Source organism: Rutidosis leptorrhynchoides, chromosome 4, assembly GCF_046630445.1.
Source record: "Rutidosis leptorrhynchoides isolate AG116_Rl617_1_P2 chromosome 4, CSIRO_AGI_Rlap_v1, whole genome shotgun sequence".
In the NCBI taxonomy this organism is placed as follows: domain Eukaryota; kingdom Viridiplantae; phylum Streptophyta; class Magnoliopsida; order Asterales; family Asteraceae; genus Rutidosis; species Rutidosis leptorrhynchoides.
In genome coordinates this window covers 428,882,203-428,906,173 of record NC_092336.1, presented here as the reverse complement: position 1 = coordinate 428,906,173, position 23,971 = coordinate 428,882,203, and the positions used below count along the sequence as shown (strand labels likewise).

The 23,971-nt window shown below is 34.3% G+C and overlaps 2 protein-coding genes across 2 annotated transcripts; one reads left to right on the top strand and one right to left on the bottom strand.

Moving 5' to 3' along the window:
* Positions 1 to 1,409: 1,409 nt before the first annotated feature.
* On the top strand, positions 1,410 to 3,641 carry LOC139844403 (L-type lectin-domain containing receptor kinase VIII.1-like). Its single transcript, XM_071834629.1, has one exon. The coding sequence runs from the start codon at positions 1,410 to 1,412 to the stop codon at positions 3,534 to 3,536; it is 2,127 nt and encodes a 708-aa protein (XP_071690730.1). The 3' UTR covers positions 3,537 to 3,641.
* Positions 3,642 to 23,108: 19,467 nt separating this feature from the next.
* Positions 23,109 to 23,651, bottom strand: LOC139842082 (uncharacterized). Its single transcript, XM_071832259.1, has one exon. It carries the CDS (start codon positions 23,649 to 23,651, stop codon positions 23,109 to 23,111), a length of 543 nt encoding a protein of 180 aa, XP_071688360.1.
* Positions 23,652 to 23,971: the final 320 nt, after the last annotated feature.

The following is a 23,971-nucleotide window of genomic DNA, read 5'->3' as shown; positions in this document are numbered from 1 at the left end:
TTTCTGATTTTTGACCAGGCGCTGACCCAATTTTTCCTGCATTTGACCTGACTTTTGACGGTTGACCGGCTTATAAGAAAACGGGACGGGGTCGAAACGGTTTAGTCACCAAAACGCCGCAACGGACGTCGCAACGGACGCCGTTTACAACAGTGTGTATATATATATATATATATATATATATATATATATATATATATATATATATATATATATATATATATATATATATAATATAGATATAGATATAAGATATAGAATATATATAAACTGGCCTTTAAGAGTCTGTGCGTTGCACGACGACTCTTAACCAAATAAACTGAACATATATGTTTGATTATTTAGAAATATAGTATTTGAAAACGTGATTATTGATACTGAATTAGCTGTACGATACATTTAGAAGGATGAAAATCTTGACTAATGATAATATTTATATTCAAAGTTAATGGTTTGATATAATTAAAACTGGCCTAATATATTATTGTGTGGCACAAAATTAACATTATACATGATTTGTGAGATTTACCTTACTACATGCTGCTCCGCTTATCTTAACTCTATAGACACAAAATGTCAGATAAATAAGTTAGTGATTTGGAAAGAATTATAGCTAAATAAAAAAGATATAGAACACCTTGTGAATAAATAAGTACGTTATTGCTGAATTGAGAAAGTATAATGAATCCAAAACACGACAAATTGCAAAATATTTGTTCATACATTTATTCATGACACAATTTAAAGTTAGTTATTGTTGAAAACATGAAAAAGATAAAATGCACGTTCTTTAAAGTGGTAATTGAATAAACATTTTGTGTCAGGTTTTAATCGACTTTCCTTTCGAAAACGGCTAAATCCATAAGACACACAGAGGTTTGGTTTTTTCTTTGAGTTCTGTTGTTTCAACAGCCATTTGTATTTTCGTTTTGCCAAATTGTAGTACGAAACTCTTTTACCACTCCGTAGCCATTTGTATTTGTATAATGATTATAATCGAAAATCTTTAAATAAATAGAAGTAAATTAAAACAGAAATATGCAGAAGTAAATTACTAAAATTAAAAATATCTTTTAAAGATTTGTATATAAATAAGAATATATAATGTATAATGTATATGTATAATATATATTACAAGATATTACAAAATAATGTTATATTTCTTGATGATACGACTATAGATACGATAATACGTTTGACATTATTGCACAATCACATGACATTGAAAGCTACGTTCATACTCCCTATGGAAATTTAGTGAAAAGATGAAGAATCTTTCACACAATGAACCGAGAAATATGACCGTTATATCTGACACGTGTCATCCACCTCAGCAACCTCTCTTCTTTATTTCCTAAAAAATCAACTTTCTGTCCATTATTATTCTTCATCAAATTACACACATCACAATGCCTTCTTTTTCCCGACGAACCTCCATCCATATTTTCCGATCATACTTTCTTACATTTATAATAATTGTAATCATAGTTATTAATTTTCCGATCAACGCATCTGCAGAAACAATCTCATTTGACTTCCAATCACTATCTTTAAACACATTAATACTGTTAGGTGATGCTCACTTTACTAACACAAGCATAATCCTGACCCGGGAACTGACGGTTCCGACTTCTGGGTCGGGAGCAGTTCTTTACAAGAAACCGGTACGGTTCAAACGGCCCGGAAGTGAAACCCTAACGAGTTTCTCTTCGTTCTTTTCGTTCTCGATTTCGAATCTGAATCCTGACTCTATCGGCGGCGGGTTGGCATTTGTGGTAGCCGCCACCGATGAGACGGTCGGCAGCCCCGGCGGGTACTTAGGTGTACCCACCGGTGCTGTCGGTATCGAGTTCGATACTTTAATGGATGTTCAATTTCAAGATATTAATGGGAATCATTTGGGTTTGGATTTAAACTCCACGGTTTCGAAGTACGTTGCGGATTTGGATTCGTTTAATGTTGATTTAAAAAGTGGGGATCAGGTTAACTCGTGGGTCGAGTTTAATGGGTCAACGGGTCGGATCAATGTTTCTGTTTCGTACTCGAATATTAAGCCTAGCTCGCCGGTTTTATCGGTGGTTCTTGATCTGAATAAGTATGTTAACGAGTTTATGTTTGTTGGGTTTACCGGGTCAACTCAGGGTAGCACGGAAGTTCACTCGGTTGAATGGTGGAAGTTTAACTCATCATTTGATGACGTGGCACCGCGTCCACCGCCTCCAAGTGTGAACTTGACAAACCCTTCCGCTGACTCTGTTAACCCGTTGCCGCCATCCATTGCGCCGACCGAGTCAACTCGGGTTCGGCATCATACCCAAAAAAAGAGCAAGTGTAGTAACAGTTTGTGTAAAGAAGGGGCAGGGGCAGTTGTGGGTGTTGTTACAGCTAGTGCATTTGTTTTAGTGTTGTGTACAGTTTTTATGGTATGGGTTTATTCTAAGAAGTTTAAAAAGTCAAAAAAATCACACCTTTTTGACACGGAGATTATTAAAGCTCCTAAGGAGTTTTTTTACAAAGAGCTTAAAGTAGCTACAAAGAGTTTTGACCCGGCTCGTGTAATCGGGCATGGGGCGTTTGGGACGGTTTACCGGGGTGTGTTATCGGATTCAGGCGAGGTGGTTGCCGTTAAAAGGTGTAGTCATAGTGGTGGTCAAGGTATGTCCGAGTTTTTATCCGAGTTATCGATAATTGGTACGCTTCGACATCGAAATCTTGTGAGGTTGCAAGGTTGGTGTCATGAAAGAGGTGAAATTTTGCTTGTTTATGACTTAATGCCAAATGGGTCACTTGATAAAGCGCTTTTCGAGTCGAAATTGGTTTTGCCATGGATTCATAGGAGCAAGATTTTGATGGGTGTGGCGTCGGCTTTGGCGTATTTGCATCAAGAATGTGAGAATCAAGTGATTCATAGAGATGTAAAAAGTAGTAACATTATGTTGGATGAAGGGTTCAATGCGAGATTGGGTGATTTTGGGTTGGCCCGAAGAACCGAGCATGATAAGTCACCGGATGCCACAGTGGCGGCCGGGACAATGGGGTACTTAGCGCCAGAGTATTTGTTAACGGGTAGGGCTAGTGAGAAAACCGATGTTTTTAGCTATGGTGCCGTTGTGTTAGAAGTTGCTACTGGGCGACGGCCCATCGAGAAGGAGATCGGGCCAGGGAAAGTAAGGGATAATAGTAATTTGGTGGAATGGGTTTGGGGTTTGCACAAGGCAGGCAGGTTATTGAATGCAGCTGATCCGAGGTTGTGTGGGGAGTTTGATGAGGTGGAAATGCGAAAAGTGTTGTTGATTGGGTTGGTGTGTTCGCACCCTGACCCAGAGGTTCGACCCACAATGCGAAATGTGGTTCAAATGCTTGTGGGTGAGGCTGATGTGCCTGTGGTGCCAAAGGCTAAACCATCAATGAGTTTTAGCACTTCACATTTGCTATTGAATTTGCAAGATAGTGTGTCTGATTTGAATGAGTTCGTTACAGTTTCAACTTCTTCATCAGAACATAGTTTCAATGGAGGTGGGTTGGATTTGGTTTGACTCTTGCTCATATAGATTGACCCGGGTACAGTGGAGTTGGGTCGGGTTTACATAGGATTGTGACTAAACGTATACTTATTATTTCATTTAAATTGATATGATTTGTTGATTTATTGTAGTAATGATTGATGTAAAGTACAATAATGAGAAGCCATATATGATTATAGTTGTCAAATGGGTCATCTTGTTAGAAAAGTGTGATGCTATATGGTGGTAAATACGGACCAATGTTTAACATAATAATTATGAAAACCATATTTAAAAAGGGCTGGTTTTCCTTTTTTTTCAAAGAAACGAGAACTTATTTTAAAAATCCATTGAGGATTCATCAAAAAGATGAACGTCAACAACCATACAACAAGGAACTATCGAGCTTAACAAAAAACGAAACCTACAAGAGCTCACAACTAGACAACTCAAATCAAATCAAGTAAAAGTTTGTTTGGGTGTTTGTGCGTGATCTTGTGTACTAAGTAGCTTCTTGTTAGTTCGTTTTTTTTATTATATTCTTGCCTTATTAAAAAGAATAAAAAAATCAAATCAAGAAAAAACAAAATTAAAACGACTAAATAAGGAGCTCTTGTTCGATTAGATTCGTAACTTTGCTCTTAATTGATATCGTAATAGAAGTAAATGTAGCATTGGTTGGAACGAATTGCTTATAAAGCTATTGTAAGTTTTTTGTTTTATTTAGCGTTTTAGCCGTTGTATGTTGGTTGTTGGCCTCTATTTAGTTTATTTAGTTGCTCACTAGGGGGTTTGAGCTTTTAAATTTTTGGTGTTAAACAAAATAAGACGACTAAAAAAGGGTTGGTTTGTATGTCTTTAATTTATGAAAGGTTATATTTTTTAAGTTATGAATTTTTTTAACGGGAAGTTGTCATTATAATGTAAAAAATAATACTCCGTAGGACATAGGTTTATACGATAAATATAAAGTAGCGATTATCATAATGATATGTTTTTTTTTTTTTTTTTTTTTTAAAAAAAAAGCAACAAATCTATGTTAACAACTCAAAGAAATTGTGATACAAGGAGCTGGGATGTCCCAGAAACACACAAACATGAACCACAAGACTGACTCGAATTACACGATAATTACATAAACGTTTGGATGTAGAGGTAGCATCACACAAAAATCAGACTATAGATAAATACATTTCTGGAGCCGATAACCACGTTTGCCAATTGAAGACTACCGTTTGCACGTTTTGAAATCTACTCGAATGATTTTACTTGAATCTCACTTATTGCAACCGGTACATTCCATCATTTGTATTTGAACACCACCGAGTTCCGATTCTTCCAAATCAAATACGCACAAATCCATTCCACCCCCTGCCATATCTTTTTACCCCAATATGACATTGCACGATTATTATTTTCAAGCAACAATTCATCAAGACTAAGATTAGAGAAGTTGCCAAGGTTCCACCATTTGAATACACGAGTCCAAATCTCGAAAGCGTACTGCCGTACTCACAAAAGATCATAGAGTGTTCAACCGATTCCAACTCATCATCACAAACCGAGCATCAAACGCTATGCAAGTCGATTCCTCTATTATCTAACTCCGTCCTTACCGCTATCCTTTTCCTTAGCACACGCCAAACAAATATTTTTATTTTTTTGGAACGATATTATTATGTTTATACACCTTAACGATAACTTTAAGGATTATTGTAATAAAAATCTTTAAAATATTTATACAATTGTGCGTTAAATATATGAATATCAAGTACTTGTAGAGTATAACTATATAATGCATGACTCTAATTGTTTTATTAAATTGTCGGTGATTAGTTCTTTTATTTTATGAATGATGAATTAAAGGTATTTTGTTAAATGAACTAAAATAAAAAGTATAAAACATGTGTTCTTAAAAGAATTTATCAAAACAATATAATGTTTATTGGATGAAAAAATGGGCATTTCTTATGTGACATTTGTGGAGATGAGATATGCTTTCACAATGAATTGTGCAACACTTAAAAGTCATGAAGTGCATTTAGTGTCCAAAGTAGAGTGGCCTTATTTGTTTATTCTTATTTTAGTATAATATTATTTATTCATATATTTATAGTTTTAGTTTTATTTTATTGCCTAGCAAACATGCATTTTTACCATGTTGATGATTTTAGTTTGAGTACGCTCGTTTTGAATTTTTTTTATTGATTGTACTTGTTGCTCTTTTAATTTGTTATAATGTTGTTACATTTTTTGAAAAAAAGAAGAAAAAGTAGAGCGGACCTTCATTTTAACTCATTCAAATGAAATGTTGGACCATTAATTTATGGTTGACTAATAAACAAATTTAGATAGATCAAAGATTTGAGTATTAAGACCACATATTATAAGGCTACCTAAATTTATCATGTAGTGTTACTTTCTATTTTAGTTACCTAGCTAATTCACTTTGATAACGGAGTATTTGTCACTATATTCTTAAGATTTATGTAGACATCATGTATATTAAGACAACAATAGAATGTAATTAGATGTAAAATTTTGCTAATTATACATACGTTGTTAATGAAATATAATGAAACAACGTATGTATAATAATAAACAAAATTTTGTTTCATTAATTTGTGTTGTGTAAATTTTTTGCTAGATTTGTGTAGTAGAACTTGTTTGGAATATTGTGAGGCGTGTTTTGCATATTAATAAAGAAGAAAATCTTTCACATACAACATTGGTGATTGGTCGTTTGAATTCGTACATCCTATTTTGTGTGTTTGAAGATAATTAGGTTTTGTGATGTTCAGGTTTTAATTTTGGGATTTTAGTTGAAAGAGATAAGTTAGGAAAAGAGAAAAAATGACTATTTTACCTTCATGTGCTAAAGCACATGAATAAAGCTAATGAAATTTTTAACGATTGTCAGACGCATGGATTATCTATTCAATTGTAAACCTACACAAAAACGTTTAGGGATTAAATAAGTAATTTTGTGAAAATCGCAGGAGTATCTGCGTAATTATGTCCTTTTAATATGATGTCTTTAATTTTTAGTCAGCTATATTTCAGTTCTACTGATAACATAACATAAGATAATTAGGTTAATTTTGTAGTGACCCGAACTTTTTCATGTTTTTATATATATTAATTGAGATTGATATTTACATGATTAAATGTTTCCAACATGTTAAGCAATCAAACTTGTTAAGGCTTGATTAATTGAAATATGTTTCATATAGACAATTGACCACCCAAGTTGACCGGTGATTCACGAACGTTAAAACTTGTAAAAACTATATGATGACATATATATGGATATATATATAGTTAATATGATATTATGATAAGTAAACATATCATTAAGTATATTAACAATGAACTACATATGTAAAAACAAGACTACTAACTTAATGATTTTTAAACGAGACATATATGTAACGATTATCGTTGTAAAGACATTTAATGTATATATATCATATTAAGAGATATTCATACATGATAATATCATGATAATATAATAATTTAAAATCTCATTTGACATTATAAACATTGGGTTAACAACATTTAACAAGATCGTTAACCTAAAGGTTTCAAAACAACACTTACATGTAACGACTAACGATGACTTAACGACTCAGTTAAAATGTATATACATGTAGTGTTTTAATATGTATTTATACACTTTTGAAAGACTTCAATACACTTATCAAAATACTTCTACTTAACAAAAATGCTTACAATTACATCCTCGTTCAGTTTCATCAACAATTCTACTCGTATGCACCCGTATTCGTACTCGTACAATACACAGTTTTTAGATGTATGTACTATTAGTATATACACTCCAATGATCAGCTCTTAGCAGCCCATATGAGTCACCTAACACATGTGGGAACCATCATTTGACAACTAGCATGAAATATCTCATAAAATTACAAAAATATGAGTAATCATTCATGACTTATTTGCATGAAAACAAAATTACATATCCTTTATATCTAATCCATACACCAACGACCAAAAACACCTACAAACACTTTCATTCTTCAATTTTCTTCATCTAATTGATCTCTCTCAAGTTCTATCTTCAAGTTCTAAGCGTTCTTCATAAATTTCAAAAGTTCTAGTTTCATAAAATCAAGAATACTTCCAAGATTGCAAGTTTACTTCCAAGTTTTCTAAATCCATTCCAAGTAATCATCCAAGATCAAGTAACCTTTGTTACTTACAGTAGGTTATCTTTCTAATACAAGGTAATAATCATATTCAAACTTTAATTCAATTTCTATAACTATAACAATCTTATTTCGAGTGGAAATCTTACTTGAAATTGTTTTCGTGTCATGATTCTGCTTCAAGAACTTTCAAGCCATCCAAGGATCCTTTGAAGCTAGATCCATTTTTCTCATTTCCAGTAGGTTTATCCAAGGAACTTAAGGTAGTAATGATGTTCATAACATCATTCGATTCATACATAAAAATCTGTCTTATTCAACGTTATAAACTTGTAATCACTAGAACATAGTTTAGTTAATTCTAAACTTGTTCGCAAATAAAGTTAATCCTTCTAACTAGACTTTTAAAATCAACTAAACACATGTTCTATATCTATATGATATGCTAACTTAATGATTTAAAACCCGGAAACACGATAAACACCATAAAACTGGATATACGCCGTCGTAGTAAAACCGGGGGCTGTTTTGGTTGGGATAATTAAAAGCTAAGAAGAACTTTGATTTAAAAGCTATACTTCTGGAAAAATGATTTTTCTTATGAACATGAAACTATATCCAAAAATCATGGTTAAACTCAAAGTGAAAGTATGTTTTTCAAAATGGTCATCAAGATGTCGTTCTTTTGACGGAAATGACTACCTCTTTCAAAAACGACTTGTAACTTGTATTTCTAACAATAAACTTATACTTTTTCTATTTAGATTCATAAAGTTAAGTTCAATACGAAACCGTGGCCACTGAAATCACTCAAAACGGATTAGAAATGAAGAAATGGCGAGTAAAACAAGATTGATAAAAACTACTCATTTTACCTACGTGAAAGTTAGTAATAAATCTATTCCAACCATAACCTAATCAACTTATATTGTATATTATGTAATCTTGAGATACCATAGACACGTATACAATGTTTTAACCTATCATGTCGACCCATCTATATATATATATATTGCGGAACAACCATAGACACTCTATATGTGAATGTTGGAGTTAGCTATACAGGGTTGAGGTTGATTCCAAAATATATATATAGTTTGAGTTGTGATCAATACTGAGATACGTATACACTGGGTCGTGGATTGATTCAAGATAATATTTATCGACATATTTCTGTACATCTAACTATGGACAACTAGTTGTAGGTTACTAACGAGGACAGCTGACTTAATAAACTTAAAACATCAAAATGTATTAAAAGTATTGTAAATATATTTTGAATATACTTTGATATATATGTATATATTGTTATAGGTTCGTGAATCAACCAGTGGCCAAGTCTTACTTCCCGACGAAGTAAAAATCTGTGAAAGTGAGTTATAGTCCCACTTTTAAAATCTAATATTTTTGGGATGAGAATACATGCAGGTTTTATAAATGATTTACAAAATAGACACAAGTACGTGAAACTACATTGTATGGTTGAATTATCGAAATCGAATATGCCCCTTTTTATTAAGTCTGGTAATCTAAGAATTAGGGAACAGACACCCTAATTGACGCGAATCCTAAAGATAGATCTATTGGGCCTAACAAACCCCATCCAAAGTACCGGATGCTTTAGTACTTCGAAATTTATATCATATCCGAAGGGTGTCCCGGAATGATGGGGATATTCTTATATATGCATCTTGTTAATGTCGGTTACCAGGTGTTCACCATATGAATGATTTTTATCTCTATGTATGGGATGTGTATTGAAATATGAAATCTTGTGGTCTATTATTATGATTTGATATATATAGGTTAAACCTATAACTCACCAACATTTTTGTTGACGTTTTAAGCATGTTTATTCTCAGGTGATTATTAAGAGCTTTCGCTGTCGCATACTTAAATAAGGACGAGATTTGGAGTCCATGCTTGTATGATATTGTGTAAAAACTGCATTCAAGAAACTTATTTTGTTGTAACATATTTGTATTGTAAACCATTATGTAATGGTCGTGTGTAAACAGGATATTTTAGATTATCATTATTTGATAATCTACGTAAAGCTTTTTAAACCTTTATTGATGAAATAAAGGTTATGGTTTGTTTTAAAATGAATGCAGTCTTTGAAAAACGTCTCATATAGAGGTCAAAACCTCGCAACGAAATCAATTAATATGGAACGTTTTTAATCAATAAGAACGGGACATTTCAAATTTAGTAAACCTGGCCCGAAGGTAGTGCAAGTTGATCAATTGCACAGGGCCCATGATTTTAAAAGGGCCCCCGAATAGACTTGGCTCAAGTAATTTTTACATTTAATTGTAAGAAAGAAAGCTGAGTTATTTAACCCGCTAACCTAGAGTCAATGAGGCCTTAAATTTACATTTGTTAATTTAACCGAAATGTACTTTAAATAGCTAACTTTTTTTTCCATCCAGCAGCAATGTAGGATTCTTATCATGAATGAAACTCTTGCAAGACAAAAAGAGGGCACTAGCCACCCCATGAGTTAGAGGTAATGATGTAGTTTATTTGTATTGTAAGGGTAAATAGTTAGTTCTAACTTATGTGGCCATCTCAAAGATAATTGACAAATAATTCATATAAGAACTTTATCCTCAAAATAGACCCACTGATACCACGCATAAACAAAAATACAATATGGGTGGTTTTTAATTTTTATGATACAAAGGAAATAGAGGCCTAGTTCAATTTCATCATATATGATTCACATTAAGTTTTTTGCACAAATTTTTAAGAAAAAATACGCCTTTCATCTCAATTTAATTTTAGTAATCTTTTATCAGCTCAAATTAGTTGTTCAATTTAGTGAATTTAGAGGACGAAGTTATTTTGAGACAAAAATAGAGACATTTGAATAGCTTATATTAGTGAATCTAGAGGCCCTTTTTTATGCCTCGCTCTAGGCCTTGATATTCTCCGGGCCGACCCTGTCGTTTACAGTGGCGATTCTAGTCAAAATTCAATGGGGTCCCAATATTTTTTTTCCTAGTACCAATTATATTCGAATATTATTTTAATGATTATTTACCTTAACAAAACTACAAATTCGAAATATATATGGGTCCGACTAGTTAAATTTAGTGGTATCTTATACAATTTATGGAAAACAATAAATTTGAAAAATTTACGGGGTCCTGTAATTAAATTTAGTGGTGTCCTATACATTTTAAAAAAGAGTATATACACAAAAATTTTAAACTAACAGTGTCCCGTAACCCTACGGGTCACAAGCTAAACTCGCCATTGGTCGTTTAGTATCAAGTTATCAAAAATAAGTTTAGAATTTCATTTAAATAAGGCCAATGATAATCCACTCACATTTTTAATAAATCCACAATTTTTATAATGCATTATAAGTATGTACAGTACAAATATGCAATCCACAAAATGAATGAATTTATTAAATAATTTATCATTACTTTTTATTTGTATCTTTGTAATACTCTTAATATTTACCACATAAATAAATTAAAAGGCCGAACCAATGTTTTTGCAACTTTTTGCCTAGACGTTGAAACAAAGTTTTTATCCAAGTTGATGCGATGGAAAATTATTTTCCCAAACGCTAAAGTTGTTACTTTTACTTTTGTGACGCTTTTCGCTATTTTAAAACTTTTTATACTACTTCGATTTAGTTTATTTCACTCCACTGTAGCTTCACGTGGGTGGTAGGGAAATGATCATTAATCTTTTCATGAAATGGAAGTATATCATAAATCGTAATTGGTGGATGGACACTCAAATTCTAAGCATGGAACCGGAAGAAAAATCAGAACCGGAAGAGGAGGAACCGGAGGAGGAAATCAGAACCGGTGAGGGAAATAATAAAACGGTTAAGTAAAAGAAAATCCTCAACCAACCGACCAAGGTTAATTATGGTAAATGGTGTTTCCGCCAAGGAAGCAAAATATTGGGAGGATTACCAATTCTCTGATGAATCGGATTCCGACGAGAATTCCGATGATGTTATAGAAATTACCCCAACTGAATTTAAAAAGGCAAAAGAAAATAATAAGGGAAAGGACATAAAAATAGAGAAATCTAATTCCAACCCCGATGAACTTTATATGTATCGTCAACCCCCGAAGCCCTTAAGTTGTAACAGTGACCCGGGAACCTCTAAACCACCAGGTTTTTCTAAACCAATGTGGAAAACGACGGCTCGTATTAGGGGAACATCATATATCCCTAGAAACTTGGCAAAACGAACCAAAACCGAAGAAGAAGAAACGAGCGAGTCGGAATAAGATAGTTGTATTCGTGTGGTGTAATATATGTAATATAGTGTGCTTATTCTTTATGATATATGTAAAAATTGCTTGTATAAATAAGTAATTTTTTTTTTATGAATCTAACTCTTGTCTATTTTACAGTTTAAAAACACAAAATAGATAGACAACTCAATATTTTAAGAGACCTACCCGGAGACATGATTGATGAAATCTTGTCTAGAGTCGGTCAGAATTCCTCGGCACAACTATTTAAGGCGAAATCAGTTTGTAAGACATTCGAAGAACGTTCCAAGAATGTCTTGGTTTATAAGAGACTTTCATTTGAAAGATGGGGGATATCACATTGGGAAACCCATAAGTTACGATGTGTTTACTTTGACGCATATATTGTGGGGAACTCAAATGCTATTTTACGCAACGGGTTAAGAAATTATTTTGACTCAATGTATCCGAATATAGGACTTCATGATTTAGAAAAAGCGGCTAACATGCAACATAAAGAAGCATGCTATGCTTACGGGTTAGTAATGTTCGCTTCTCACCAAAGTGAGAACAAGAACATCGGGCTACAACTATTAAACAAAACGTTCCCACAAGTGACGGAGTCGGTAATTGGGGTAAGAAATGAGGTTTTTAGATTGTTACGGGACTGTTGGACATTACGTAACCCTCGTCCCTTTGACGACGTTACAACACGCTGTCTTATCAACGGCCATAACGGTTATGTTCCTCAAGACCAAGGATGGGAAGTAATCCTAGTAAAACCAGAATGCATGACTTGTTTCTGGACGTATGAATTACGTGTCTTTATTGCCTTTGATGAACGTCTTGTGTACTAGCTAGAATTATCTTCACAGCCATCTTGTATCAAATTTATTGTGTGCTATATTTCATGCTATATGTAAAATAAGCGGTATTGTAAGTTTGTAAAATATTGTGTAAAAGTTTGAACGCGAAATATTATTATAATCAGTTTTTCATATAGAATTGTAGTAGTTGAATTGTATATTAGCTACTAAGTATGAACTTAACGGGTAGGTACTACCCGAATTTAAACTTATAAAACGCTAATATGAAGAAAAAGCTTTTATAAATGAGTTCATATTATGCTACGAAATACTATTAACTACTCTTAATATTCTGTATGATTAACTTGTTCCATTTGACTATTTTGAAGGAAATGGCACCGACTACTCGACACACCGTGAATATGAATGAAGAGGAATTCCGTACTTTTCTAGCTTCAAACATAGCCGCAGTACAGGCTGCGCTACATACCAACAATAACCTTGGATCTAGCAGTACAGGAAATCGTGTATGATGCACCTACAAAGAATTCACTGCCTGCAAACCTTTGGAATTTGATGGAACCGAAGGACCGATCGGATTGAAACGGTGGACCGAGAAGGTCGAATCGGTGTTTGCCATAAGTAAGTGTACTGAAGAGGACAAAGTGAAGTACGCTACGCATACCTTCACAGGTTCTACGTTAACATGGTGGAATACCTATCTAGAGCAAGTGGGACAAGATGATGCTTACGCACTACCGTGGTCAGCATTCAAGCACTTGATGAACGAGAAGTACCGTCCCAGAACGGAGGTCAATAAGCTCAAGACATAACTTAGAGGGTTACGAACCCAAGGATTTGATATTACCACGTACGAAAGACGATTCACAGAATTGTGCCTATTGTGTCCGGGAGCGTTCGAAGATGAGGAAGAGAAGATCGACGCGTTTGTGAAAGGATTACCGGAAAGAATCCAAGAAGATATAAGTTCACACGAGCCCGCCTCCATACAACAGGCATGTAGAATGGCTCACAAACTAGTGAACCAGATTGAAGAAAGAATTAAAGAACAGACTGCTGAAGAGGCCAATGTGAAGCAAGTAAAAAGAAAGTGGGAGGAAAACGGTGATAAGAATCACCAATACAACAACAACAGCAATTACAACAATAATCGCAACAACTATCCCAACAATCGCAATATCAATCGCAACTACAACAAACGGCCCAACAACAACAACAACAACAACAACATCAACTACAACAATCATCCCAACAACAATAACAACCGCAACAACAACAACAATCAGAAGCAGCTATGCCAAAGGTGTGAAAACTATCACTCGGGGTTCTGCACCAAATTTTGCAACAAGTGTAAAAGAAATGGTCATAGCGCGGCGAAGTGTGAGGTCTACGGACCAGGGGTTAATAGAACGAAAGGAACAAATGGTGTCGGAACGAGTAATGGCGGAGCAAGTAGTGTCGGAGCAAGTTATGCCAATGTAGTTTGTTATAAATGTGGAAAACCGGGCCACATTATTAGAAATTGCCCAAACCAGGAGAACACAAATGGACAAGGCCACGGAAGAGTTTTCAATATTAATGCGGCAGAGGCACAGGAAGACCCGGAGCTTGTTACGGGTACGTTTCTTATTGGCAATAAATCTGCTTACGTTTTATTTGATTCGGGTGCGGATAGAAGCTATATGAGTAGAGATTTTTGTGCTAAATTAAGTTGTCCATTGACGCCGTTGGATAGTAAATTTTTACTCGAATTAGCAAATGGTAAATTAATTTCAGCAGATAATATATGCCGGAATCGAGAAATTAAACTGGGTAGCGAAATATTTAAGATTGATTTGATACCAGTAGAGTTAGGGAGTTTTGATGTAATAGTTGGCATGGACTGGCTGAAAGGTGAAAGCAGAGATCGTATGTTATAAAAATGCAATTCGCATTGTACGAGAAGAAGGAGAACCCTTAATGGTGTACGGAGAAAAGGGCAACATGAAGCTACATCTTATTAGTAATTTGAAGGCACAAAAACTAATAAGAAAGGGTTGCTATGCTGTTCTAGCACATGTCGAGAAAGTACAAACTGGAGAAAAGAGCATCAATGATATTCCCGTCGCAAAAGAATTTCCCGATGTATTTCCGAAAGAATTACCGGGACTACCTCCACATCGATCTGTTGAATTTCAAATAGATCTTGTACCAGGAGCTGCACCAATAGCTCGTGCTCCTTATAGACTCGCACCCAGCGAGATGAAAGAACTGCAAAGCCAATTACAAGAACTTTTAGAGCGTGGTTTCATTCGACCAAGCACATCATCGTGGGGAGCTCCTGTTTTGTTTGTCAAGAAGAAAGATGGTACATTCAGGTTGTGTATCGACTACCGAGAGTTGAACAAACTTACCATCAAGAACCGCTACCCACTACCGAGAATCGACGACTTATTTGATCAACTACAAGGCTCGTCTGTTTATTCAAAGATTGACTTACGTTCCGGGTATCATCAAATGCGGGTGAAAGAAGATGATATTCCAAAGACTGCTTTCAGAACACGTTACGGTCATTACGAGTTTATGGTTATGCCGTTTGGATTGACTAACTCACCAGCTGTGTTCATGGACCTTATGAACCGAGTGTGTGGGCCATATCTTGACAAGTTTGTCATTGTTTTCATCGATGACATACTTATTTACTCAAAGAATGATCAAGAGCACGAAGAACATTTGAGAAAAGTGCTAGAAGTATTGAGGAAAGAAAAACTGTACGCTAAGTTTTCAAAGTGTGCATTTTGGTTGGAAGAAGTTCAATTCCTCGGTCACATAGTGAACAAAGAAGGTATCCCGGTGGACCCGGCAAAGATCGAAACCGTTGAAAAGTGAGAAACCCCAAAAACTCCAAAGCATATACGTCAATTTTTAGGATTGGCTGGTTACTACAGAAGATTCATCCAAGAATTTTCCAGAATAGCAAAACCCTTGACTGCATTAACGCATAAAGGGAAGAAATTTGAATGGAATGATGAACAAGAGAAAGCGTTTCAATTATTGAAGAAAAAGCTAACTACGGCACCTATATTGTCATTGCCTGAAGAGAATGATGATTTTGTGATTTATTGTGACGCATCAAAGCAAGGTCTCGGTTGTGTATTAATGCAACGGACGAAGGTGATTGCTTATGCGTCTAGACAATTGAAGATTCACGAGCAAAATTATACGACGCATGATTTGGAATTAGGCGCGGTTGTTTTTGCATTAAAGACTTGGATGCACTACTTATATGGGATCAAAAGTATTATATATACCGACCACAAAAGTCTTCAACACATATTTAATCAGAAACAACTGAATATGAGGCAGCGTAGGTGGATTGAATTGTTGAATGATTACGACTTTGAGATTCGTTACCACCCGGGGAAGGCAAATGTGGTAGCCGACGCCTTGAGCAGAAAGGACAGAGAACCCATTCGAGTAAAATCTATGAATATAATGATTCATAATAACCTTACTACTCAAATAAAGGAGGCGCAACAAGGAGTTTTAAAAGAGGAAAATTTAAAGGATGAAATACCAAAAGGATCGGAGAAGCATCTTAATATTCGGGAAGACGGAACCCGGTATAGCGCTGAAAGGATTTGGGTACCAAAATTTGGAGATATGAGAGAAATGGTACTTAGAGAAGCTCATAAAACCAGATACTCAATACATCCTGGAACGGGGAAGATGTACAAGGATCTCAAGAAACATTTTTGGTGGCCGGGTATGAAAGTCGATGTTGCAAAATACGTAGGAGAATGTTTGACGTGTTCTAAGGTCAAAGCTGAGCATCAGAAACCATCAGGTCTACTTCAACAACTCGAAATCCCGGAATGGAAATGGGAAAACATTACCATGAATTTCATCACTAAATTGCCAAGGACTGCAAGTGGTTTTGATACTATTTAGGTAATAGTTGATCGTCTCACCAAATCAGCACACTTCCTGCCAATAAGAGAAGATGACAAGATGGAGAAGTTAGCACGACTGTATTTGAAGGAAGTCGTCTCCAGACATGGAATACCAATCTCTATTATCTCTGATAGGGATGGTAGATTTATTTCAAGATTCTGGCAGACATTACAGCAAGCATTAGGAACTCGTCTAGACATGAGTACTGCCTATCATCCACAAACTGATGGGCAGAGCGAAAGGACGATACAAACGCTTGAAGACATGCTACGAGCATGTGTTATTGATTTCGGAAACAGTTGGGATCGACATCTACCATTAGCTGAATTTTCCTACAACAACAGCTACCATTCAAGCATTGAGATGGCGCCGTTTGAAGCACTTTATGGTAGAAAGTGCAGGTCTCCGATTTGTTGGAGTGAAGTGGGGGATAGACAGATTATGGGTCCGGAGATTATACAAGAAACTACCGAGAAGATCATCCAAATTCAACAACGGTTGAAAACCGCCCAAAGTCGACAAAAGAGCTACGCTGACATTAAAAGAAAAGATATAGAATTTGAAATTGGAGAGATGGTCATGCTTAAAGTTGCACCTTGGAAAGGCGTTGTTCGATTTGGTAAACGAGGGAAATTAAATCCAAGGTATATTGGACCATTCAAGATTATTGATCGTGTCGGACCAGTAGCTTACCGACTTGAGTTACCTCAACAACTCGCGGATGTACATAACACTTTCCACGTCTCGAATTTGAAGAAATGTTTTGCTAAAGAAGATCTCACTATTCCGTTAGATGAAATCCAAATCAACGAAAAACTTCAATTCATCGAAGAACCCGTCAAAATAATGGATCGTGAGGTTAAAAGACTTAAGCAAAACAAGATACCAATTGTTAAGGTTCGATGGAATGCTCGTAGAGGACCCGAGTTCATCTGGGAGCGTGAAGATCAGATGAAGAAGAAATACCCGCATTTATTTCCAGAAGATACGTCAACACCTCCAACTGCTTAAAATTTCGGGACGAAATTTATTTAACGGGTAGGTACTGTAGTGACCCGAACTTTTCCATGTTTTTATATATATTAATTGAGATTGATATTTACATGATTAAATGTTTCCAACATGTTAAGCAATCAAACTTGTTAAGGCTTGATTAATTGAAATATGTTTCATATAGACAATTGACCACCCAAGTTGACCGGTGATTCACGAATGTTAAAACTTGTAAAAACTATATGTTGACATATATATGGATATATATATAGTTAACATGATATTATGATAAGTAAACATATCATTAAGTATATTAACAATGAACTACATATGTAAAAACAAGACTACTAACTTAATGATTTTTAAACGAGACATATATGTCACGATTATCGTTGTAAAGACATTTAATGTATATATATCATATTAAGAGATATTCATACATGATAATATCATGATAATATAATAATTTAAAATCTCATTTGACATTATAAACATTGGGTTAACAACATTTAACAAGATCGTTAACCTAAAGGTTTCAAAACAACACTTACATGTAACGACTAACGATGACTTAACGACTCAGTTAAAATGTATATACATGTAGTGTTTTAATATGTATTTATACACTTTTGAAAGACTTCAATACACTTATCAAAATACTTCTACTTAACAAAAATGCTTACAATTACATCCTCGTTCAGTTTCATCAACAATTCTACTCGTATGCACCCGTATTCGTACTCGTACAATACACAGCTTTTAGATGCATGTACTATTGGTATATACACTCCAATAATCAGCTCTTAGCAGCCCATGTGAGTCACCTAACACATGTGGGAACCATCATTTGGCAACTAGCATGAAATATCTCATAAAATTACAAAAATATGAGTAATCATTCATGACTTATTTACATGAAAACAAAATTACATATCCTTTATATCTAATCCATACACCAACGACCAAAAACACCTATAAACACTTTCATTCTTCAATTTTCTTCATCTAATTGATCTCTCTCAAGTTCTATCTTCAAGTTCTAAGTGTTCTTCATAAATTTCAAAAGTTCTAGTTTCATAAAATCAAGAATAATTCCAAGATTGCAAGTTTACTTCCAAGTTTTCTAAATCCATTCCAAGTAATCATCCAAGATCAAGAAACCTTTGTTACTTACAGTAGGTTATCTTTCTAATACAAGGTAATAATCATATTCAAACTTTAATTCAATTTCTATAACTATAACAATCTTATTTCGAGTGGAAATCTTACTTGAAATTGTTTTCGTGTCGTGATTCTGCTTCAAGAACTTTCAAGCCATCCAAGGATCCTTTGAAGCTAGATCCATTTTTCTCATTTCTAGTAGGTTTATCCAAGGAACTTCAGGTAGTAATGATGTTCATAACATCATTCGATTCATACATAAAAAGCTGTCTTATTCAACGTTATAAACTTGTAATCACTAGAACATAGTTTAGTTAATTCTAAACTTGTTCGTAAATAAAATTAATCCTTCTAACTAGACTTTTAAAATCAACTAAACACATGTTCTATATCTATATGATATGCTAACTTAATGATTTAAAACCCTGAAACACGATAAACACCATAAAACTGGATATACGCCGTCGTAGTAAAATCGGGGACTGTTTTGGTTGGGATAATTAAAAGCTAAGAAGAACTTTGATTTAAAAGCTATACTTCTGGAAAAATGATTTTTCTTATGAACATGAAACTATATCCAAAAATCATGGTTAAACTCAAAGTGGAAGTATGTTTTTCAAAATGGTCATCAAGATGTCGTTCTTTCGACGGAAATGACTACCTCTTTCAAAAACGACTTGTAACTTGTATTTCTGACAATAAACTTATACTTTTTCTATTTAGATTCATAAAGTTAAGTTCAATACGAAACCGTGGCCACTGGAATCACTCAAAACGGATTAGAAATGAAAAAATGGCGAGTAAAACAAGATTGATAAAAACTACTCATTTTACCTACGTGAAAGTTAGTAATAAATCTATTCCAACAATAACCTAATCAACTTATATTGTATATTATGTAATCTTGAGATACCATAGACACGTATACAATGTTTCGACCTATCATGTCGACCCATATATATATATATATATATATATATATATATATATATATATATATATATATATATATATATATATATATATATATATATATTGCGGAACAACCATAGACACTCTATATGTGAATGTTGGAGTTAGCTATACAGGGTTGAGGTTGATTCCAAAATATATATATAGTTTGAGTTGTGATCAATACGGAGATACGTATACACTGGATAGTGGATTGATTCAAGATAATATTTATCGATATATTTCTGTACATCTAACTATGGACAACTAGTTGTAGGTTACTAACGAGGACAGCTGACTTAATAAACTTAAAACATCAAAATGTATTAAAAGTATTGTAAATATATTTTGAATATACTTTGATATATATGTATATATTGTTATAGGTTCGTGAATCAACCAGTGGCCAAGTCTTACTTCCCGACGAAGTAAAAATCTGTGAAAGTGAGTTATAGTCCCACTTTTAAAATCTAATATTTTTGGGATGAGAATACATGCAGGTTTTATAAATGATTTACAAAATAGACACAAGTACGTGAAACTACATTGTATGGTTGAATTATCGAAATCGAATATGCCCCTTTTTATTAAGTCTGGTAATCTAAGAATTAGGGAACAGACACCCTAATTGACGCGAATCCTAAAGATAGATCTATTGGGCCTAACAAACCCCATCCAAAGTACCGGATGCTTTAGTACTTCGAAATTTATATCATATCCGAAGGGTGTCCCGGAATGATGGGGATATTCTTATATATGTATCTTGTTAATGTCGGTTACCAGGTGTTCACCATATGAATGATTTTTATCTCTATGTATGGGATGTGTATTGAAATATGAAATCTTGTGGTCTATTATTATGATTTGATATATATAGGTTAAACCTATAACTCACCAACATTTTTGTTGACGTTTTAAGCATGTTTATTCTCAGGTGATTATTAAGAGCTTCCGCTGTCGCATACTTAAATAAGGACGAGATTTGGAGTCCATGCTTGTATGATATTGTGTAAAAACTGCATTCAAGAAACTTATTTTGTTGTAACATATTTGTATTGTAAACCATTATGTAATGGTCGTGTGTAAACAGGATATTTTAGATTATCATTATTTGATAATCTACGTAAAGCTTTTTAAACCTTTATTGATGAAATAAAGGTTATGGTTTGTTTTAAAATGAATGCAGTCTTTGAAAAACGTCTCATATAGAGGTCAAAACCTCGCAACGAAATCAATTAATATGGAACGTTTTTAATCAATAAGAACGGGACATTTCAAATTTAGTAAACCTGGCCCGAAGGTAGTGCAAGTTGATCAATTGCACAGGGCCCATGATTTTAAAAGGGCCCCCGAATAGACTTGGCTCAAGTAATTTTTGCATTTAATTGTAAGAAAGAAAGCTGAGATTATTTAACCCGCTAACCTAGAGTCAATGAGGCCTTAAATTTACATTTGTTAATTTAACCGAAATGTACTTTAAATAGCTAACTTTTTTTTCCATCCAGCAGCAATGTAGGATTCTTATCATGAATGAAACTCTTGCAAGACAAAAAGAGGGCACTAGCCACCCCATGAGTTAGAGGTAATGATGTAGTTTATTTGTATTGTAAGGGTAAATAGTTAGTTCTAACTTATGTGGCCATCTCAAAGATAATTGACAAATAATTCATATAAGAACTTTATCCTCAAAATAGACCCACTGATACCACGCATAAACAAAAATACAATATGGGTGGTTTTTAATTTTTATGATACAAAGGAAATAGAGGCCTAGTTCAATTTCATCATATATGATTCACATTAAGTTTTTTGCACAAATTTTTAAGAAAAAATACGCCTTTCATCTCAATTTAATTTTAGTAATCTTTTATCAGCTCAAATTAGTTGTTCAATTTAGTGAATTTAGAGGACGAAGTTATTTTGAGACAAAAATAGAGACATTTGAATAGCTTATATTAGTGAATCTAGAGGCCCTTTTTTATGCCTCGCTCTAGGCCTTGATATTCTCCGGGCCGACCCTGTCGTTTACAGTGGCGATTCTAGTCAAAATTCAATGGGGTCCCAATATTTTTTTTCCTAGTACCAATTATATTCGAATATTATTTTAATGATTATTTACCTTAACAAAACTACAAATTCGAAATATATATGGGTCCGACTAGTTAAATTTAGTGGTATCTTATACAATTTATGGAAAACAATAAATTTGAAAAATTTACGGGGTCCTGTAGTTAAATTTAGTGGTGTCCTATACATTTTAAAAAAGAGTATATACACAAAAATTTTAAACTAACAGTGTCCCGTAACCCTACGGGTCACAAGCTAAACTCGCCATTGGTCGTTTAGTATCAAGTTATCAAAAATAAGTTTAGAATTTCATTTAAATAAGGCCAATGATAATCCACTCACATTTTTAATAAATCCACAATTTTTATAATGCATTATAAGTATGTACAGTACAAATATGCAATCCACAAAATGAGTGAATTTATTAAATTCGTGAGTGAATTTACCATTACTTTTTATTTGTATCTTTGTAATACTCTTAATATTTACCACATAAATAAATTAAAAGGCCGAACCAATGTTTTTGCCTCTTTTTGCCTAGACGTTGAAACAAAGTTTTTATCCAAGTTGATGCGATGGAAAATTATTTTCCCAAACGCTAAAGTTGTTACTTTTACTTTTGTGACGCTTTTCGCTATTTTAAAACTTTTTATACTACTTCGATTTAGTTTATTTCACTCCACTGTAGCTTCACGTGGGTGGTAGGGAAATGATCATTAATCTTTTCATGAAATGGAAGTATATCATAAATCGTAATTGGTGGATGGACACTCAAATTCTAAGCATGGAACTTATGGTTATATTCAACTAGAAAATAAATTTTATTTAACTTATTCTCATATTAATAACTAGAAAATACCCCTTGGGCCAAGGCCCAAATACTTGCACATGGATGTTGGTTGAATTTTTTAAGGAATGAACAAAAAACTGTGAACACCTAATACATCAACAAATAAACACGTATAGAGGTAATCATTACCTTATTTAAACAAGGGGAGGGAGAGAGAGGGAGAGAGAGAGGGAGGGGGGGGATGGGGGTAGCGTCAAAACGACTTTGGAACCACCAAAAAGGGCAAACGAAGCTTGTGATGTTTTTTTTTTTTTTTTTTTTTTTTTTTGAAAAGCAAATATCATTAATCCAAAAACAGATACAACAAAAAGATGCCACTTACATAAAAGCATCTAACAAACACGAAGGCTAAACAAAAGAGGTTGCAAAGAAAGCAACCTAGCCTAAGCCAGCGAAAAAAACACACTAATAATCTTATAGAGTTACAAAAAATTGAAATAAACACTAGGATTCGAAAGCCACGAAAGCCAATCAAACTTTTTCCCTTTTGATCTCAATGAAATCCATTCGAAAGACTTAGTTTGTATCTCGTTAAGAATCATCGGAGCGTTCCAACTTTTACCTTGAAATACCAACGTGTTCCGGTTCTTCCATATAAGATATAAACTTATCCACTTAAGAGCTTGCCAAATTGATTCCCCCGCACTAGTCATTGTCGAAGGGCCTTTGGAGCTAACCAATTCCGTAATGTTTGAACACACGAAACCATTAGCACCCCACCATTTGAATATTCTAACCCACACATATTTAACTCGATCACACGAAAGTGTAATATGTTCCACCGACTCTAGATCGTCATCGCAAATGGGACACCTCACGCTATGTAAATCAACTCCTCTCTTGTCTAATTCCACTTTAAACGCTAACCTTTTTAACATTACCCTCCAAATGAAAATTTGAACCTTTTTAGGGACAAGGTTGTTCCTTAACGTACCATGTTGTTTCGAATACGGACCAAGAACCATTTCATCGATGAGAGTTGACAGTTTTTTTTACCGTAAACCTCCCATTAGATGATAGGCTCCAGCTCCATTTGTCGCTTGAGTTACAATCTCGATTAACAGCAGCCAACATGATCTTCAGATTGTCAAGTTCATCCGCAGTTCTTCCGCTCGGTGTTCGAACCCAATTCCAAGCTATACCTGCAGCATCCCAACAGACCTGGAACCGATCTTTGATTGTGGCGTTTTTGTCAATCTCGAGCTGAAAGAGCCTTGGAAAGAGAGAACATAACTTGTCACTCCCGACCCAATGCTCTTTCCAAAATAAGGTTGAGCCACCATCT

Bases quoted from the DNA above. Each gene is read 5' to 3' on its own strand.
- LOC139844403 (XM_071834629.1), top strand. From the start codon at position 1,410: ATGCCTTCTTTTTCCCGACGAACCTCCATCCATATTTTCCGATCATAC.
- LOC139842082 (XM_071832259.1), bottom strand. From the start codon at position 23,651: ATGGTTCTTGGTCCGTATTCGAAACAACATGGTACGTTAAGGAACAAC.